The sequence below is a fragment of the Balaenoptera musculus genome, chromosome 7 (assembly GCF_009873245.2).
Source record: "Balaenoptera musculus isolate JJ_BM4_2016_0621 chromosome 7, mBalMus1.pri.v3, whole genome shotgun sequence".
Classification (NCBI taxonomy): Eukaryota; Metazoa; Chordata; class Mammalia; order Artiodactyla; family Balaenopteridae; genus Balaenoptera; species Balaenoptera musculus.
This window is the reverse complement of record NC_045791.1, coordinates 59,817,757-59,837,926: the sequence shown is the minus strand read 5'-3', so window position 1 is coordinate 59,837,926 and position 20,170 is coordinate 59,817,757. Positions and strand designations below refer to the sequence as shown.

General features: G+C 34.0%; 1 protein-coding gene across 7 annotated transcripts in view; it reads left to right on the top strand.

Moving 5' to 3' along the window:
- The window catches only part of SESTD1 (SEC14 and spectrin domain containing 1), a 146,575-nt gene that overhangs the window by 64,983 nt on the left and 61,422 nt on the right, over positions 1 to 20,170 (top strand). For all 7 annotated transcript variants that reach the window (XR_005020581.1, XR_005020583.1, XR_005020582.1 and 4 more), the window contains one exon: positions 1,350 to 1,463. Coding sequence is in view for 4 of the 7 variants with exons in the window: in XM_036857734.1 (XP_036713629.1) it covers positions 1,350 to 1,463 (114 nt within the window). In the remaining 3 variants the exon portion in view is untranslated. The remainder of the gene's footprint in view (positions 1 to 1,349; positions 1,464 to 20,170) is intronic.

Sequence of the window (20,170 nt, the reverse complement as noted above, 5' to 3'; positions counted from 1 at the left end):
TACTTTAGTTCTCTCAAGCTCAGTTTACTTTTCTGTAAAATTGGAAGGATGAGATCCACTTGTTAATGTGAATTCATTTATTCAACAAAGATTTATGGAGTATCTTCTATATGTCAGGCACTGTCATAGGCTCTGGAGATATAGGAGTGACATTATAGATAAGGTACCTGCGATTGGGAAGCCTATATTCTGTTTGAGTCAGACAATAAGCAGTTAGGCAAATTACTAAGTAATGTAACATCATATGGGGATAAACTCTATGTAGAAAAATAAATTGGTGAAAAGAGACTGAGTCAGATCCTGCTACTTTAGATAGGGTGGTCAGAGAAGGTCTCTCTGAAGAGGGAATATTTGAGTAGAATCCTAAATAAACTGAGGAAGTACTCCTAGGTATAGGGCAAAGAACATTCCAGGCAGAGGAAACATCAAGGGCAAAGTCCTGAACTGGGAGCAGACTTGTCACATTCTAGGAGCAGCAAGAAGGTCAGTGTGGCTGTGTTAGAGGAGTGAGCTGAGAGGGGAGAGGTGTGAGATGAAGTCTGAGGTCATGGGACCCTGAGCTTGGAGGGCCTTCTTGGCCTTGGTAAGGGGTTTGAATTTTATTCTGAGCATGAGAAAACGTGAAGCAGGAAGGCCTGCTAAGAGGATATTTCAAAAGGCTGACTAGTCTGGGAATGTTAGCAATGTAGGTGGTAAAAATGGGTAGGTTTAATTAAGATATATTTTAAAGATAGACTTCATGGGACTTGCTGATAAAATATATGTGGAATATTTATTAACTCAGTAAATGTTAATTTCCATTCTTTAGATGATATGAATAACTGCATCTAGTAAATGTGAAATTGTATTTGTCGAGGTTTAGCTTTGTCCTCTTCTTCAAGTTAATAATCATGCAGAATCTTGGCTTTTTTGTATAGTGGCTGGTAAGAAACTTATTTTGTGAGAATATTGATTTACATTATTGGAGGAAATTCTCTAAGATGATTGTGTTATAAAAAATTTTCATATCATAGAAAAACCAAATTTAATAATTTCTCAACTAAAAATTATCTTGCAGCTTAAATATATTCCTGTTAGAGAGATTCAGTAAAATACAAAAATAATTCACATGTACTGTCTGTATTACATTGTTTTTTGAAAACCTTCTCTGAATCAGCTTGTCTTTCAAGTATTTCTTTATTGCCATGTACGTTTTGAAGTTTGCAGTATTGCTTCTATTTTATTATTTTAATTATTTTCCAAAGGTCTCCTAATTACTCAGCCTAATCATGAATATCTAATAATTTATAACTTTAATAAATTATTCATTTTACGTGTATAATTTGTAATTTTTTTTTTGTATTTTATAGAATGTTGTTCCAGCTGAAGTGTCCCTTGTTTGTGTAGTGAAGCCAGATGAATTCTGGGATAAGAAAGTAACACATTTTTGTTTTTGGAAAGAAAAGGATAGACTTGGCTTTGAGGTAAATATACTCTATAAAAAAATAGAAGTGTGTTATATCTTTAAAAACAGCATTTTGCTGGTATTATTTTGTTTGTTCAGCATTGGATACTAAGCAGTGCTTATGCAATGCTCAATCAGTACCTAAGTAATGATTAATATTTAGTCAGCATTCACATACTTGTTGAATGAATTATGATTCTTTGTCAAGGCCACAAATGCTTTCTTGTTTTCATTTTCATCACTCTTTGTGAATCTTTGGAATAAGTAGAAGCTTTTTATTAAAAACATTTTTAGGGACTTCCTTAAAAATCCGACATGCTGCGCAGCACGACCAAAAATAAATAAATAAATGAAAATAAAAACATTCTTATTACATTACCAAGAAGACATTTAACTAATACTAGGAAATCCTAGACATTTAGAAATTGAAGTTAGAGCCTATTTTGTATGATGTCATAATTATTTCTTAGTATCTGGTTTGGTTTTGATACATGAAAACCTGTTTTGATACAGTTATCCATCCTTTCCTTTTGGCATTACTCTCTCCCTCTTACTTTTCTTGTGTGAAAGCTTGGTTAACCCTTGAACAACATGGGTTTGAACTGCACAGGTCCACTTACAAGTGGATTTTTACAGTCAGCCCTCCCTATTTCGGGTTTAACATCCACAGATACAGAGGGCCAACTGTATTCATTGTACTTTGCCATCTTATGTAAGGGAATTGAGCACCTGTGGGTTTTGGTATCCATGGGGTTTCCTAGAACCAATCCCTTGTGGATACTGAGGGAGGGCTGTACATATTACTGTAGATCAGAAAGAAGTCCTAAGATGGAATACAAATTTAAACAATTCAGTCATAATTTTCCTTCCACAGCCTATTAATCCCAGCTTCCTAGTAGGAGAGTTGATAGATACTAAACTTTACATTAGTTAAAGTGTGGAAGCACTGAAGGGTGCAAAACCTAACTCAACCCTGTAGAATCTAGCCTTGGAATGTTTACAGGAGTCAGACAATAAAGACTCATTGTGGACTTTGCCAGACTACAATAGTCATTTTTATTTTCAGTAAAGTCAATATGTTTTGGTATGGAGGAAGAGTCTCCAAGGTGTCTTAGATAAAGATTTAAGAAAATCTAGTTAAAAGTTTTCAAATGAGGTAGCACAAAATGTCTTTAAAACGTGTGCACTTAAAAAAAAAAGTTAACTTAAAAAAAAGTTAACTGCAGTAACTGCAGTTAAAAAAAAGTTAACTGCACTTAAAAAAAAAAAGTTAAGTGCAGTAAAATTCATCCATTTTAGTGTACAGTTCTGAGAGTTCTGACAAACACAAACCGGTCTGTAACCATCACCATAATCAAGAAACTAAGGAATATTTCATTACTCCAGAAATTCTCTCATGTTCTTCTGTAGTCAACTCCTTCTTCCATCTTTAGTCCCTGACAACCACTGATCTGTTTTATGTCCCTGTGGTTTTTGCCTTTTCCAGAATGCCATGTAACTGGAATGATAAAGTACGTAGCATTTTTAATCTGCTTCTTTCACATATGTATTTGCATTTGGGATTCATCCATGTTGTTGGATGTACTGGTAGTTCCTTTCTTATTGCTGAGTAGTAATCCACTGTGTAGATGTTCCACAGTCTGTTTATCCATTCCCCAGTTGAGGGACATTTGGGGTTGTTTTCGGTTTTTGGTGATTATAGATAAAGTCACTGTAAACATCTGTGTATAGGCTTTTGTGTGAAGTTTTTATTTTAAGAGATAAAATACCTAGGAGTGGGATTCTTGGGTCATATGGTAAGTGTATGTTTAATTTTATAAGAAACTTCCAAATTGACAGTTTCAAGGTGGCTGTATCATTTTGCATTCCCACAGGCATAGTGTGAAAGTTCCACCTGCATCTTTGTCAGCACTTAGTATTGTCAGGTTTTCTTTGTTTTTAAATTATAGTTACTCTAGTAGGTGTGTAGAGGTATCTCAGTGTGGTTTTAACTTGCATTTCTCTAATGATTAATGATGTGAGTATATTTTCAAGTGCTTGTTTGCCATCCATGTACCTTCCTTGGTGGTGTCTGTTCAATTCTACCCAATTTTTAAAAAAGAATTAAGGCTTTTTGTTTTCTTATTATTGAATTTTGAGTTATTTATATATTTTGGATAGAAATCCTTTATCAGATATGTCATTTGCAAAAATTGCATCTCCATCTGTTGTTCGCTTTTTCATTCTCTTAACAGCATTTTTAAAGAAGTTTTTAACTTTGATGAAGTCTGATTTTTAAATTTTTCTTTTATGAATCAGGCTTTTGGTATCATAGCTGAGAAATCTTTGCCTAATCCAAGGTCACAAAGATTTTCTCTCATGTTTTGTTTTAGATGTTGTGTAATTTTAGGTTTTATATTTAGATCTATCCATTTTGAGTTAATATTTGTATAAATTATAGTCTGACAATATATATTTTATGACTTCGGTTATTTTAAGTTTGTTAAGGTTTGGTTTTTGACCCAGTATATGCTCTATCTTGGTGATTTCCTTATGCACATGTGTTCTCCATGTACTGTGCATGTGTATTCTGCTGTTATGGGTGGAGTGATCCATAACTGTCAAGATTGTTCATAGTATTGTTCAGGTCTTCTTTAGTCTTTGTAATATTCTGTCCACTTATTCTATCAATTACTGAAAGAGGAATATTGCATTCTTCAACTATAATTGTGGATTTATTTCTCATTTCTATCAGTTTCTTCTTCATGTATCTTTAAGTTCTTCTGTTGAGTTCATAGATTTAAACTCATTATGTCTTCTTACTGAGTTGACCAGTTTATCATTTCATTATTAAATGTCCCTTTTTTATCCATGATAATAATCAGGTTCTGAGGTGTACATTGTCTGATACTAATGTAGCTACTCCAGCTTCCTTTGACTAGTGTTTGCATATTGTATCTTTTTCCATACTACCTGTTTACATATCATCTATTTACCTATTTCTTTACATTTAAAGTGGATTTTTTATAAATATAGTATAGTTGGGTCTTGTTTTCATATCCAGTCTGACAATCTGTCTTTTCATCGGTTTATAATACCATTTATATTTAATGTAATTATTAATATGGTTGGATTAAAATCTTCCGTCTTGCTAGATTTTATGTATTTTTTTCTTTTTCTGCCTTCTTTTGGATTGAGTATTTTTATGATTACATTTTATCTCCATTATTAACTGGTAATTTATATCTTTTAAGTTATTTTTCCCGTGGTTGCCCTAGGTTTACAATATACATCTTTAATTAATGGAGTCTTATCTTCAAATAATATACCACTTAACACTGGTAATTCCTTAATACAGTATATCTCTAATACTTTCCTTCCATTTTTTACATATTTTACTTTTACTATAGTGTAAGCACAAAATATATTGCTACTGTTTTTGCTATAGATAGTCTCTTGTCTTTTATAGCAATTAAAATAATAAAAAATGAATTTCATATTTACCTTCATTTATGACATTTCCAGTGTTCTTCTTTTTTTTTTTTTAATTAAACATTTCTTTACTACAAACTTTTACTTTGCTAATATGTGTTGTGAATGATTATAAGATACATTTAACATATAGCGTTTCCCATTCTTAGTTTTCCCCAGGGCTCTTCCTTTGGGAAGCATCTCCTGGAAGTATGGTTGCTCACAACACCCAGTGTTCTTCATTTCTTTTCAGCTTTTTGGTTGGTATATTCCTTCTGCCTAAAGAACTTCCTTTAAAAATATCTTACATTGCAGGTCTGTTTGCATTGAGTTTTCTCAGATTTTGTTTGCCTGAAAAAAGTCTTTATTTCGGTTTTGAAAGTTATTTTCTGTTGGTATAGAATTTTCTTTCATCGTTTGTTTGATTTTTTTTCTTTTAGCACATTAACTATATCACACCATTGCCTTCTCATTTCCTTGGTTTCTGAGGAGAACTCTACTATTATTTGTATCTTTGGTCCCCTATATGTTATATATCTTTTATCTTCCTTGGCCACCTTCAAGATTTTTGCTTTGTTTTTGGTTTTCAGCAAAAACTGGAATTTTTTTTTCAAATCTAAACATTTTGTAATGTCTAGACATGTTTTATTTGGTGTTAATTCTATTTGTTGTTTGCTGCACTTCTTGGATCACTGGTTTGACTTCTGCTATCACTTTTGGAAAATTCTTAGACATTTTCATTTCAAATATTTCCTCTGCCCCATTTTGTTTTTCTACTCCTTCTAACCTCCAATTGCATGTATGTTAGACCATTTGAAAATTTCTCACCATTCTAGGTTGGTGCTCTATTTTTTTTTTTTTTTTTCTTTTTGTGTTTCAGTTTGGGTATTTTCTCTTGATCCATTTTCAAGTTCACTGTTTGTTTCCTTGGCTGTGTTGAGTTTATTAATGAGCCAGTTGTAAATGCACTTTATCTCTTTTACCATGTTTTTGGTTTGTAGCATTTCTACTAGATTGTTTCTTATGGTTTCTGTCTCTTTGCTGTAATCCCCATCTGTTTTGCATGTTGTCTTGCAGTTCTTCCATGAGAACTGTTAGCATATATCATGGTTATCTTAAATTCCATACCTAATAGTTCCAATATCTGGGTCTGTCTTACTCTAGTTATGTTGTTTGGGTTTTTTTCCTGACAGTGGGTTGTTTTCTTTCTTGCTTTTTGTATGTTGGGTGTTGGACATCTTGTTTAGGACAGTAAAGACTGAGGTAAATCGTATTTTTGCCTGCACATGGACCCATCTTGGTTTGTGCTAGGCTTTTAGTGGGGCAGGGGAGGGGTTGATTTAGTCTAGCCAGGAGTTGAATTGGCTTTGGCTTTTGTTGTTGCTCTTCTTTTCCTCAGTGTATCCCAGGCTTTAGATTCCTCTAGAGTTAGTGTTTGTCTCACCCTCAGCTGTAGGTCTTTCCTTTGCACCTGTGCCTCAGAAAAGGTCTCTGTTTGCACTGTTGTTGACCCTCCTCAGGAATAGAGTGCTGTTACTTGTTACTCAGTGTTTGTTGGTAGGGCATTTTCTGTTGTTCTGATTCAGCCCCAGTCTTAGGCAGGCTCTGTGACCCAGGGTCTAGGGGGTAGGGCCCTCTTCCCCAGCTTTAGGAGGCCTATGGTAGTCTGGGCTCATAATATATTCCTGCCTCCATTGGGATAGAGGGCCTGTCTTTCCCCTTCCTATATCAGCAGTGGGGTTTTATTTGTGCTCTAAGGTCATCCAGGCTTGCTGCCTTCCCTTGGGACCTGAAGGTTTTTGTTCTCTAGGGGAGAAAGAGTTGAAGAATCTGGGCTGTGCTTCAGCTTCATGCCTTTACAGTGGTGGTTGCTGTTCCCTTCCCCCAGACCTGTTTTGAAGTTTCTTATCCTCCCTACCCCCATCTTTCTTATGAGTCCCTGGGAGGTCTGTGGAGAAGAGTCTACAAGTGAGTTTGAATTCTTCTTGTATCTTTGCTTCCCACAGGTTCTATGCTTTCATACTAAACCACATGTGGCCTTAAGCAATTCATTAAAAACTTTAGCTGAATTCTTACCTGGCTTGTATCATACCTGGTATTTTCCCCAGGTAAGCAAGTGCTCCAGCTACATGTGTCCTTGGATTTCATCTTTCCTTAGATTTCAGGTTAATTGGTGTTCCTGTGGACTTACAACTCTCTGATGGGTTCAAGAAAAGTTGTCATTTTTCAGATTAATATGCATTATTTTGTTGTTATTGTAAGGATTGGAACAATGCTCTTTCCATCTTTCTACATATCCTAAGCAGAAGACAGTTGTTTTGTTGTTCAGTTTTATCTTGCAAACTTTTGTCATTGGTTGACTTGACTGTGATGTAGACTTATTAGAAGCTGTGTGCCAGCAGTGTAAGGGAAGGCAGCCCTGGCTGCTGGATTATGTTAGGAAAGGTGTTACCCTGATTGCTGGATAGGAAGCTGCATACCAAGGAGGAGAATCAAAAGTGTAGTGAGGGAAGAAAGTAAAAGCTGAATGTAGGAGGCCTGGATGTTGCCATGGTGAATGAGTATTTCATACAGGCAGGGAAGTCTACCTTTCATGCCAGGGGCATGCAGGAAATGTTGCTCTGAAAGAATGCAAAGTGGACGGAGGCCAGTGGTTCAGAAACTAACTCTGTGAACTCCAAGTAGAAGCAAAGATCCTTTTTGTGAGGAACCTGTCACATCCTGCTTAGGTGTGCACATCTGATCGGAAATACTATGTATGCCTAGTTGGGTCTCATGCTATATGAATTTGTAGTGGCTAAATACCCTTGCATCTTAGAGGAAAAAATGGAAGACAGAGAATTCCTGTCTGCCTTGAACTGATATCATAGATTGATGTTTTAAGAATCAGGTGTTAAAGCTTCTTCTGTCAATATATTTTCTTTTAGACACTAAAGAGATTCAGTTAGAATATTTTTCCCAAGTAAATAAGCACTAGACACTTATTTAAAAGCCTAATGTCCTAATGAGACGAGAGTAATTTCAAATGCTGGCTAATATACTGCCAAACATAATCAGCTTTAAGGGGCAATTCAACACCAGCCATTAAATGATACTTAGAGCTATATATAATTAAATTCAATATAGATGTTTGTTTGATTAATAATTATTTTCCGTGATGTTATTTTGGATCATTTGGGCTGTTGTAATTAAGCCTATGTTTTTGTATATATTCTAAATATTTTTAAAAGGATAACTTTGTTATGAGTACTGGTGTTCCTGTAAGCAAAAGTTTGTGTTTTACCTTATTGAATTATTCATAACAAAGACTTATTACTAGCTGTCCACAATATTCATCAAATAAACATCCAGTTGTCATTTTAATGACAACCTGTTCCCATGATTTCACATTTTCTTGCCTATCATCCTCTCTAAATTCTTTCTTCTAGATGGGCTTCCTCTTGTTCACTTCCCTAATGTTTTTCATCAGCAACTGAATATTCCTTACTCATTGGTCACCTAAATGTTTCTTTATATATCCTTCTTGTCTCTGAAATTGATACCTACCTGTTAATTTTCCTTTTTAGCAACTCAGATATTCCAATACTTTCTGACCTTCAGCAACATTGTACCTGGTGGCTTTGATACCTTTTACTGGTTAGATAATAGTATCTATAGTCTGTCTAATGACAAGGTAAAATTGAAGTAGTACTGGCGTTAATCTTGTCCTCAAATTGAGAAAGTAATAATCAAAATGATCTCACCTCCTCATTCTTTATTGTCATTCATGAGAGTCAAAGTGTTTTTTTTACTGGTAATGATAACCAGCCACCATTCTAAGTTGTTTTCTTCTCTTACCTCGTCTTATTACTACATCTGATCCTGTTCTCTTTTTGAGGCCATACTAATGTTAGGATCTAGGACCAAAGACTTCCTTCATGTTTCTCTGTCAAGAATACCTCTGGCTCCATCTCTTCTGACTTCTTTGTAGTTTTTGCAGAAAGTTATTTCCTTTAGTGAGAAAAATATCCTTCCACAAACAGATATAAGCAGACATACACATTGAAATAGTATGTGTATAACGCATACACATGAATCTGTACTAAGCACACAAAGATATATACAAAGACACATTTTCATTTTAGATCTTGCACACACATTGTTAGCATAAATAAAATTAAAAAATAAATAAAACATCTGAGTGCCTGCAGAGTGAAAGGTTCAGTGTTAGGTTCTTTGGGAATGTTTTATTAGGAGAGGATAAGAGTTTTAGTTACAGGTGGAAGAGTGGGAGTAAAGGAGAAATAAGTTTTAAGTCTTTTTGTAAATTGAATTCCAGAAAACCTTCATAGATGTTTTGATTAAAGACCATATGGTAAATATCTTTCTCCTCAAACTTGCTGAACAACGCTGTGTTCTAGTTAATAAAATACTGTGACTTAGTTCAATTTGTCTTGTCTTAACCTCTCTAACATATATAAAATAAAGGAAAAAGTAATATTTATGTAGGACTTTACTATTTTAAAAATATTATGTTTTTTTATTTCCTTTGAAAGGACTTGGCAAAAACTCATGTAGGTAGTGGTCTTTTTCCCTCCTTTTTGTAGTTCCTCCATTTTACTCTGGTTCCGTTTGTGCTTGTTACTAGGTTTCAGATTTCCCTGGAAATAGCTCTGAAATTTAGATTTCTGTTTCTTAAAATGATAGCTGCTTTTAATATAACCAATAAACCTTTTCTTCAAGAATTTAATTGTATCTATACATATTAGGATATTCATGGAGGTGGATATTTGAAGATAATTAACAATTGCTTACTAGATAAAAATTAGAATATAATCCCCACCACATCCCTGAACAGATAAGATAAAGCATATGTTGAAGTGTGATTTTCATAAGGGTAAAATCATGACTCCCATGTAAATATAAATTAAGTGTAAATTAAACGTATTATGCAACTCATTAACTAATGAAGCTATCAGTAATTTGTGAGGTGTGGTTCAAAGAGCATTTGAAGAATTTAGGATTTTTATAGGCAGATAAGCTTGCCAAATTAGATACAAAACTAGTTAATGTCCTGCAGATCCATAAATTCTAAACTTCGAGGTTCTCTGTTACCCTACTGGACAGAAATTTATCTACTGCACAGATCATAAATTATTTGCATTTCTTCTGGACAAAATCTGAAAGTTAACCCCTGTCCCTACAGATGTTAGTACCTATTGATTAGTCTGTAGAAAGTCAGTCAAAGGCACGAGCTCAGCACTGCATGAACGAACACCCAGTAATATCTTTTGACCATTCCCTAAGATTTAGATAGTTTTTCAGATATGTGAATTATATTTTTTATAGGATTATATTGTAAAATTTGAATTTGGACATTAGTGACATACTGAACATTCATATCACTGTAGAATAATAGAAACTACTTTCTGAAGTTTGATATTATGATTTTCGTATCAGTCTCTCTTTGAGCTTTGTATTCCTAGCCAGGACTAGTGTTTTTTTAGTGTTTTCCCATATTATTTTCCAAATTTTTAAATGCTTAAGGGAAGACTTCATTTTAAAAAATATTCCCCTTTTTAAAACTATAAGCAGTTTTTTTCATTTAAAATACATTATTTTTTTTTCTTTATACCCTTTGACCCCCTTCACCCATTTCTTCCAACCCCCACCCCACCTCTGGCAACCACCAAGCTGTTCTCTGTATTTATGAGCTTGTTTTTGTTTTTGTTTGCTAATTTTTAAGATCCCACATATAAGAGACACTATTTTTCTTTCTCCTCCTGACTTATCCAGAAGGTACAGAGGTTTTGGAGGAACCTCCGTGCTGTTTTCCGTAGTGGCTGCACCAGTTTACATTCCCACCAGCAGTGCACAAAGGTTCTGTTTTCTCCACATTCTTGCCAACACGTGTTATTTCTTGTCTATTTGATAATAGCCATTCTAGCAAGTGTGAGATTATATCTCATTGTAGTTTTGATTTGCATTTCCCTGATGATTAATGATGTTGAACCTGTTGGCCATCTTTATGTCTTCTTTGGAAAATATCTGTTCAGATTTTCTACCCATTTTTTAATCGGATGTTTGTTATTTTGCTATTAAGTTGTATGAGTTCTTTATACATTTTAGATATTAGTCCCTTATCAGATATATGATTTCTAAATACTGTCTCCCATTCAGTTGGTTGCCTTTTCATTTTGTTGATGGTTCCCTTTGCTGTGCAGAAGCTTTTTAGTATGATGTAGTCCCACTTACTTATTTTTGCTTTTGTTGCTTTTGCTTTCGGTGTCAGATTAAAAAAAATCAGTGCCAAGACCTCTGTCAAGGAACTTACAGCATATGTTTGCTTCCAGGAGTTTTAAGGTTTCAGGTCTTAACGTTGAAATCTTTAAACCATTTTGAGTTAATTTAATTGAGTTTAAAATCTTTCTAATATTATCAGTTGACTAGTTAGTTGTAGATCTGTCAGTCATTCAAGATTTATCACTCAGCTAGAAATCGTAAATGATATGGTGGTTTTATTTTAAATGAAACACTCGTCAATAACAGAAACCATAAAATTCACTGATATTTGTTATAGATAACAACTTAATAAGGAGCATAAGAATGGTAATCCTGAAAATTTGCTTCAAGACAATTATCCCCAGATGAATAAATTGTACTCATTTCATCAAAATTATTATTTCAATATCATAATGTCTTTAGTACTCTAAAAATTATGGTAAAAAAGATAGTATATAATGTGATTAAATTGAATTTGGATCTTCATTTATGGGGAATGAAAGACTTTCTACACAGTCAGTGAGTTGTGTACCAGGCCAGCCTTGCAAATGTTTTCTCATATATGGTTGCTTAAAAAGAAACGTAAAAATCATAAAAATAAACCAGCTGGATATTTTTTTTAAGTGTAAAAGTTAAATTTCAAAGATCAGTTTATAAAAATAGTTTCCCCCTCTGTTTTTGATGGCATAATACCATTTTTCATCCTAATTTATATGTAGTCTTAAAATCCAACATGAAAGTAGTTTTAAAAATGATTTACAATTCATTCTGTATCTTACATAACTATTTTAAAATTAAAGATTATGACTTCCATTTGTAGATGGGAAGAGCCAGAATTGGTCTTTTACTTTGGTATTTGTTAAGATGGTATTATGAAGTTCACTTTAATTCAGTACTTAATAATATTAATAATTTAGTGAATTCTGTTTTTAAACTTAAAACAAGCTCATTGTATATTACTTCTACATTATGTTCTGGGAAAAAGTGATAAAATGCTGTAGAATGATATAAGGTTTTCATACCTGTTTGGGAAGTACTGCTTTAGAGTGATGCAGTGGACTGTTTTCTAAAATGTACAGTACCTTTGGAAAATGTATTATTTTAAGTATTTTTTGAAAAAAATGAAATGTTGAGTTCGTGGTTCCATCTTCTCCACAAGCAAGGCATTGTTTGATTTTTAAGGAGATTTGCTTTTGAGCTAGAAAAATGGTCTTCCTATCAATTAACCACTTAATTAGAGTAGATGACAATGTCAATAGATATTTGGAAGTTTTATAGTAGATAATAAAGAACTGACTATATTATGTTTAAGTGAATATTCTAATGCCTAGAGTCTTTTTGTACTTTTTAATATTTTTGCTCTAATTCGTAGTGTTATTTCTTATTCGTTAAGTAGTCACTTAACTAACAATTATAGCTTTTTCTATAGCTTTGGAAAATATTTCTTTAGAATTTTCAGCAGTTATGTCATTATTTCTGTGTTTTCATGTTTAGAATCATAGGTGAAAAGGGGTCAGACATAATACATGTGGCATCAATATTATGTTTTGGACTCTTATTTTCTAGTTTTGTTTTTAATTTTGGTGATCATTGCTTTGGGGGACTGGATTTTTTATTTATCATTTTCTTCCTCTTTGCCGGTAATAAAACATCTCCTGTAAGATAAAGTGACTCCCTGATTTGCATTGCTTTATGTTTAAACTTTTGTACAGGTTTGCTGTACTAGTGGCTTCTTTAAGAACTGTAACAGAAGGGAATATAGGAAATTTTACTAGTATTTTGTAATTTAAGAAGCTGCGATGAATGATTTTAGAGAAGATAACCTAGTGTGGGATTCCAAATCTGTTTTGCCACATTGGCTCTGAAATGTGTCAGTTTTCTCTTTTTTTTTCATGTAGATTATCTATTTTCTAATGTTTCTCTGCCTTTCTAACATCCAGAAATCTTTCTCTACACAACTTCTTTTTTTAGCATTTCTTTTTTAACATTTTACTTCAGGCCTGGAACTCCCACTCTCCCCCACCCCACCCCCGAAAAACGCAGTGTCTTATTTTTGCTTGTGCCTTTGAATTTATTCTTTTTGTGAAATCACATCCCTCTGTGACATTTGCTATCACTTAGAATAGAGTTAAATTATCTGTCCAAACTTGATTTATCCTCTTGGAAGCAGTTGTCTGTAGTTTATACGTTGCATTCTGGCAAGTGGTGTCGTTTTCCAAAGGCCAGTGAACAGTTCTTTACCTTTGTAAACAGAGTGTACTTTTGCTGTGTGCTGGGAGTAGGGCTTCTCCTTCCTCTTTAGGATGCCACTCCTGACTCCCTTCAAAAAAGGTGATTCTTAGATATACAGCATTTTCATACAGTAAGATTCTTTCCTACTACTGCAAACTCTTCCTAAAATGTTGTTTCCCTCATTCTTTTTGAAACATGTATTATACAATAAAATAGAAGCAGTTATAGCTGTTTTGCCAGCCTCCTCTACACTTCCTCCTCTCAAGTAAAGATGAGATTACTGCATTGGAAACTGAGATATTTCACCACGGTAGATAGTTCTCTAAATTGTTAATTTGAAGTGATGGTGGTTTTCAGTCAGCTGACTGTTTAAACTATTGTGCTTTTTTTTCACATTATTTAGCTTTGAGATACCTTTGCTGTTGATATAATTCTGTATATCTACATGGCAGATCTACTGTTTTCACTTTGAACAGCCACCAGTGAATTTTATAAGAATATGGATTCTATAAAATTTTTGTGATGATGGAGAACATTTGTTCTATGCAGGTCTCTATAATTATGATGTTCCCTTGTTTACGTTTGTTTTGCATAAGTAAAAATATCATAATAGGAGTAATCTTAGCCAACTATTTAAAAAATTATATTTAGTAAGGGCTAGTATACTCTCAAATATATTTTACATCATGAAAGAATCTGTACTATTTACATTTAAGTTGATTTTTTAGGAAAAAGCTTTCAAGAGGAATATTCAGATGTAAATAAACTTTTGCCATATATAACAATAACTGTGAATTTTCCCTTTGGCTTATTAAACTTGAAATCTGTTGCTAATGATTTTAATGTATTTAGGAACTACAACTGCAAAATGATTTTAATATATTTAGGTATAATAGTGAGATTAACCAGAGTGGGTAGAAAGTGACAAGTGCTCTTTTCATTGGTCAAGACAGGTCATATACTAGAGAAAATGGCCCAAATTAAATGTATAGGATGACAACTCATTAGAATTATGACCTCTTAGAGCTTAAAGAGACATCACAGATAATTTAATGCAGCTGCCTTCTTTGGCACATGGGGAGATAAGCCTGGAGTGAATTTCTTTAGGTTGACTTCTACAAGTCAGTGAATTTGTGGCAGAGCTAGGGCACAAACGTGGAATGATTGGCTCCTGGCTCAGTATCCTTCCAATTATCATATATTGGTGTTTAACCTAGGAAAGGGATTTGGAAATCATTTGGGGTATTCTAGTAAAGCCTTTGGCCCTCTGTGCTACTACGACCAAAGGGACAACATTTAGATTTAGTTAGAGTATTTTCAGTAAAGGCTTTAGAAGCAAACCAGAAAACTTTAATCTATTTCTTTTTTAGAAAAGCGTGCACAACTCTCTCTGGAATATTGCAGAAATGAAAAGCTCATTTACTTTGTAGAAGCATGACTTATTTATCCTTATATTCCCAGCACTATAACACATAACTTCTAATAAATAATACTTCTAATAAATAAATTTAATGTCCAGTAAATAAAGAATGTTGAACAAATGAATAACATATCATTAAAATGTCAAATTATAAGGGACGTGATAGCAATTTCTCAAGAGATATGTTTTCACTGTTTAAATTGAATATTGTGCCAAATAAGGAGAGCAGAAATAGAAGAGCAGAAGAGCAAAAAGACCATTCATTATGTTATTTAAGTTTTCTATTCAGTCCTCTTTTCATGAGAGAGTGCTCTGGAAATGTTATCTTTTCAGATGTGAATTGATGCTCAATTTAGCAAGTAGTTTATTTCCTCATGGAATAAATACGTATTTCGTTGTTTCATTATTAGTATATTTCTGTTTAATAGATTGACAATTTTGAAGAAAGGAAAAGCCCCTCCCTGGGATATGATTGTGTTTAATTTTCTTAGTGTGGAAGTTTCTGTCTTGATCCGAAAAGGAGTTGGTGGCAGATTAAATGGTTTCCGTGGCCTAACTCCACTTATTATTTCATGTTTAACATCATACCTGTCTCTGAGAACTAGTCTAAGGAAGTTGCATTAGAACAAGAGGATGAAATAGAGGCCCTCTTTAACAAGTTTTTCACTAAGAGAAAACCATTTTCCGTGTTCTTTTTATTGTTTATCTTAAATTAACTCCCATTAGTACCAAAACAGGAGAACAGTGAAATTGATATGCTAAACTCTTCATAGTAGAGATAACATTAAATTGCCTTTTAAAATAGATAGGCATAATATAGTTTGTTGTTATTAAACTAACCAAAATGTAATTTGATGTTCAGTATCTTTTTTATTTTTTTAATGGAAGAAAAGAGGCACATAAACTCCCTCTGCTTTCTGTCATCACCACCACAAGATTGTCCGTTTTTTCTCTAACCTCCTTATTTGTTGCCTCAGAAGAGTTACCCTTTCTTCAGTCTGAGTTGAGATCTCGTGGTGCCCCTTCTGTCAGTGATTCCCTACTTCTGTTCATTCTTTCTGTTTTTAGTATTTTAATATAGTCTTTAGTACATATTCTTAAAAAATACGTATAACATAAAGCTTAATAATAAAACACTTGGGTACCCACAGCCCAACCTAAGAATCCAAATATCAACAGCTTGAAATAAATTTGAGTGCCCCTCCCTGGTCTCATTCACATACCCCCCATCCCTTAACACCTAACTTATTTGTGTCTACCCATCCTTTGTTCATGTTCTCGTGCGTGCGTGTGTGTCTGTGTGTGTTTATGTGTATTAAAAACATAAATGGGAAAGACAAAATCTTTAGAAGAAAATAGGGAGTGTTTATCTTTTATTATTCTTTTATATCTATTTCTATAGAGTTCCCATTTAAAGATATTATTTATTCTTAAATAATATAGTTTCACCTATTTTTGAACGTTATAAATAATATCATGATTTTAGTCTTCAGTACCTTGCTTTTTCTCACTCATCATTATATGTTTAAGATTTATGCATATTCTTACAGTAGATGTAGTCGATTCATTTTCACCGCTGAATGTTATTCCATTCTGTGAATAAAAACAATTTACTTATTCTCCTATTGATGGACATTTGTGTTGTTTCCATTCTTTTGACATTATGAATGATGTTTATAAATATTCTTAGATATGTCTCCTGATAAATATGTATAAGATTTTTCTGCTTGCAGAATATCCAGGCATAGGTTTTAGAAATGTTCAAATTTTCAAGATAATGCCAAATTGTTTTCCAAAGGTGTTTTAATTTATTTATCCACTTCTGCTGTGTAAGAATTCATGCTGCCCAACAGCTTTGCTGACACTTGATACCGGCTAAACCTGGATATTTGCCATTCATTATGGTTTTTTCTTTTCTCAAATTGTTGTTGGGTTTCAATGTTATTCTAGTCTCATAATATGAGTTGGAGTATTCGCTGCATTTCTGTTCTTTGGAAGCATTTGTTTAAGATAGAAATGATCTGGGAGACTTCCCTGGTGGTCCAGTGGCTAAGAATCCGCCTTCCAATGCAGGGGACGTGGGTTCGATCCCTGGTCGGGGAACTAAGATCCCACATGCTGTGGGGCAACTAAGCCCATGCGCCACAACTAGAGAGCCTGTGTGCTGCAATGAAAGATCCTGCATGCCGCAGCTAAGACCTGATGCAGCCATAAATAAATAAATGAATAAATAAATACTTTAAAAAAATTTTTAAAAAAAGATTGAAATGATCTGGTCTTTGATATCAATTGGTTGAAGTATAGTTAATTTACACTATTACATTAGTTTTGGGTGTACAGCATAATGATTTAGTATTTTTAGAGATTATACACCATTAAAAGTTATTACAAAGCAATGGCTATAATTCCCTGGGCAGTATAATATATTCTTGTTGCTTATCTATTTTATACATAGTAATTTGTATCTCTTAATTCCATACCCCCATCTTGCCCCTCCCCCCTTCCCCTCTCCCCACTGGTAACCACTAGTTTGTTCTCTGTATCTATGAGTTTGTTTCTGTTTTGCTACATATAATCGTTCATTTTATATTTTAACTTCCACAAATAATTGATAACATATAGTATTTGTCTTTTTTTGTCTGACTTATTTCACTAAGCATAATAATCTCTAGGTCCATCCATGTTGCTGCAAATGGCTGAATTTGTTTTTTTTTTATGGCTGAGTAATATGCCATTTTATATATATGTGTGTGTGTGTGTGTGTGCGCCTGTGTGTATTTATACACAGGCACACACATATGTATATACACATATACCCACACACAGGCACACACATATGTATATACACATATACCCACACACACACACACACACACACCACATCTTTATCCATTCATCTGTTAATGGACACTTGGGTTGCTTCTGTATCTTGGCTATTGTAAATAGTGCTACTGTGAACATTGGGGTGCATGTATCTTTGAATTAGTGTTTTTGTTTTTTCTGGATATATACCCAGGAGTGGAATTTCTAGATCATATGGTAGTTCTATTTTTAGTTTTTTTGAGGAAACTCCATACTGTTTTCCACAGTGGCTGCACCAATTTACATTCTCACCAACAATGTAGTGTGGTCCCTTTTCTCCACATTCTCGCCAACATTTGTTATTTGTGGTCTTTTTGGTGATAGCCATTCTGACAGATATGAGGTGATATCTCATTGTAGTTTTGGTTTGCATTTCTCTGACGATTAGCAAGATTGAGCATCTTTTCATGGGCCTGTTGGCCGTCTGTATGACTTCTTTGGAAAAATGTCTATTCAAGTCTTCTGCCCACTTCTTTATCAGGTTGTTGGGGTTTTTTGATATTGAGTTGTATCAGCTGTTTATTAACCCTTATTGGTCATATTATTTGGATATTAACTCCTTATTGGTCATATCATTTCCAAATACTTTCTACCATTCAGTAGGTTGTCTTTTTGTTTTGTTGATGGTTTCCTTTTCTGTGAAAAAGCTTTTAAGTTTGATTAGGTCCCATCTGTTTATTTTTGCTTTTATTTACTAATTCTTTTTTTTCCCTTAGGAGACAGATCAAAAAAAATATTGCTACAATCTCTGTCAAAGAATGTTCTATGTTCATCTCTAAGGATTTTATGATTTCAGGTTTTACATTCAGGTCTTTAATCCATTTTGAGTTCATTTTTGTATATGGTGTGAGGAAGTGATCTAATCTCATTCTTTTAGATGTAGCTGTTTAGTGTTCCCGGCACCACTTATTGCTAGGACTTCCAAAATTGTGTTGAATAAAAGTGGTGAGAGTGGGCATCCTTGTCTTGTTCCTGAATTTAGAGGAAAGGCTTTCAGCTTTTTACCGTTGTGTATGATGTTAGCTGTGGGTTTGTCATAACTGACTTTTATTATGTTGAGATATGTTCCTTCTATACCCACTTTGATGAGAGTTTTAATCATGAATGCATGTTGAATTTTGTCAAATGCTTTTTCTGTGTCTATTGAGATGATCATGTGATTTTTATCCTTTTGTTAATGAGGTGTATGACATTGATTTCTGAATATTGAACCATTCCTGCATCCCTGGAATAAATCCCTCTTGATCATGGTATATGACCCTTTTTATATATTTTTGGGTTCAGTTAGCTAATATTTTGTTGAGGATTTTTGCATCTATATTTATCAAAGATATTGGCCTGTAATTTTCTTTTTTTTTTGTAGTGTCTCTGTCTGGTTTTGGTATCAGGGTAATGCTGGCCTTGTAGAATCCATTTAAGATTGTTCCTTCATCTTCAGTTTTTTGGAATAGTTTGTGAAGAATTGGTATTAGTTCTTCTTTATATGTTTTGTAGAATTTCCCTGTGAAGCCATCCAGTCAGTCTGGGGCTTTTGTTTGCTAGGAGTTTGTTTATTTATTTATTTATTTATTTATGGCTGTGTTGGGTCTTTGCTTCTGTGCGAGGGCTTTCTCTAGTTGCTGCGAGCGGGGGCCACTCTTCATCGCCATGTGCGGGCCTCTTACTATCGCGGCCTCTCTTGTTGCGGAGCACAGGCTCCAGACGCGCAGGCTCAGCAGTTGTCGCTCACGGGCCTAGTTGCTCCGCGGCATGTGGGATCTTCCCAGACCAGGGCTCAAACCCGTGTCTCCTGCATTGGCAGGCAGATTCTCAACCACTGCGCCACCAGGGAAGCCCGCTAGGAGTTTTTTAAATTACAAATTCTGTTTTGCTACTAGTGATCAGTCTGTTCAGATTGTCTGTTTCTTCTTGATTCAGTCTTGGCAGGTTGTACATATCTAGAAATTTGTCTATTTCTTCTAGGTTGTCCAGTTGGTTGGCATATAACTGTTGGTAGTATTCTCTTGCAATTTTTTTTATATCTCTGGTATCATTTGTTATTCCTCCTTTTTTTCTTTTTTCTTTTGTTTATTTGGTTTCTCTCTTTTCTTCTTGGTGAGCCTGTCTAAAGGTTGATCAGTTTTGTTTATTTTTTTTAGAGAACCAGCTCTTGGTTTCATTGATCTCTTCTCTCTTTTGGTATCTATTTCATTTATTTCTTCTCTGATCTTTATTATTTCCTTTCTTTTGCTGACTTCAGGCTTTGTTTGTATTTCTTTTTCTAATTCCTTCAGATGGTAGGTTAGGTTGTTTATTTGAAATTTTTCCTGTTTCTTGAGGAAGGCCTGTATCGCTGCAAACTTCCCACTTAGAACTGTTTTTGGTGCACCCCATAGATTTTGGAAAGTTGTATTTCCATTTTCATTTGTCTTCAGGTATTTTCTGATTTCCTCTCTGATTTCTTCATTGATCCGTTGGTGTTTTTTGTAGCATGTTGTTTAGTCTCCATGTATTTGTGGTTT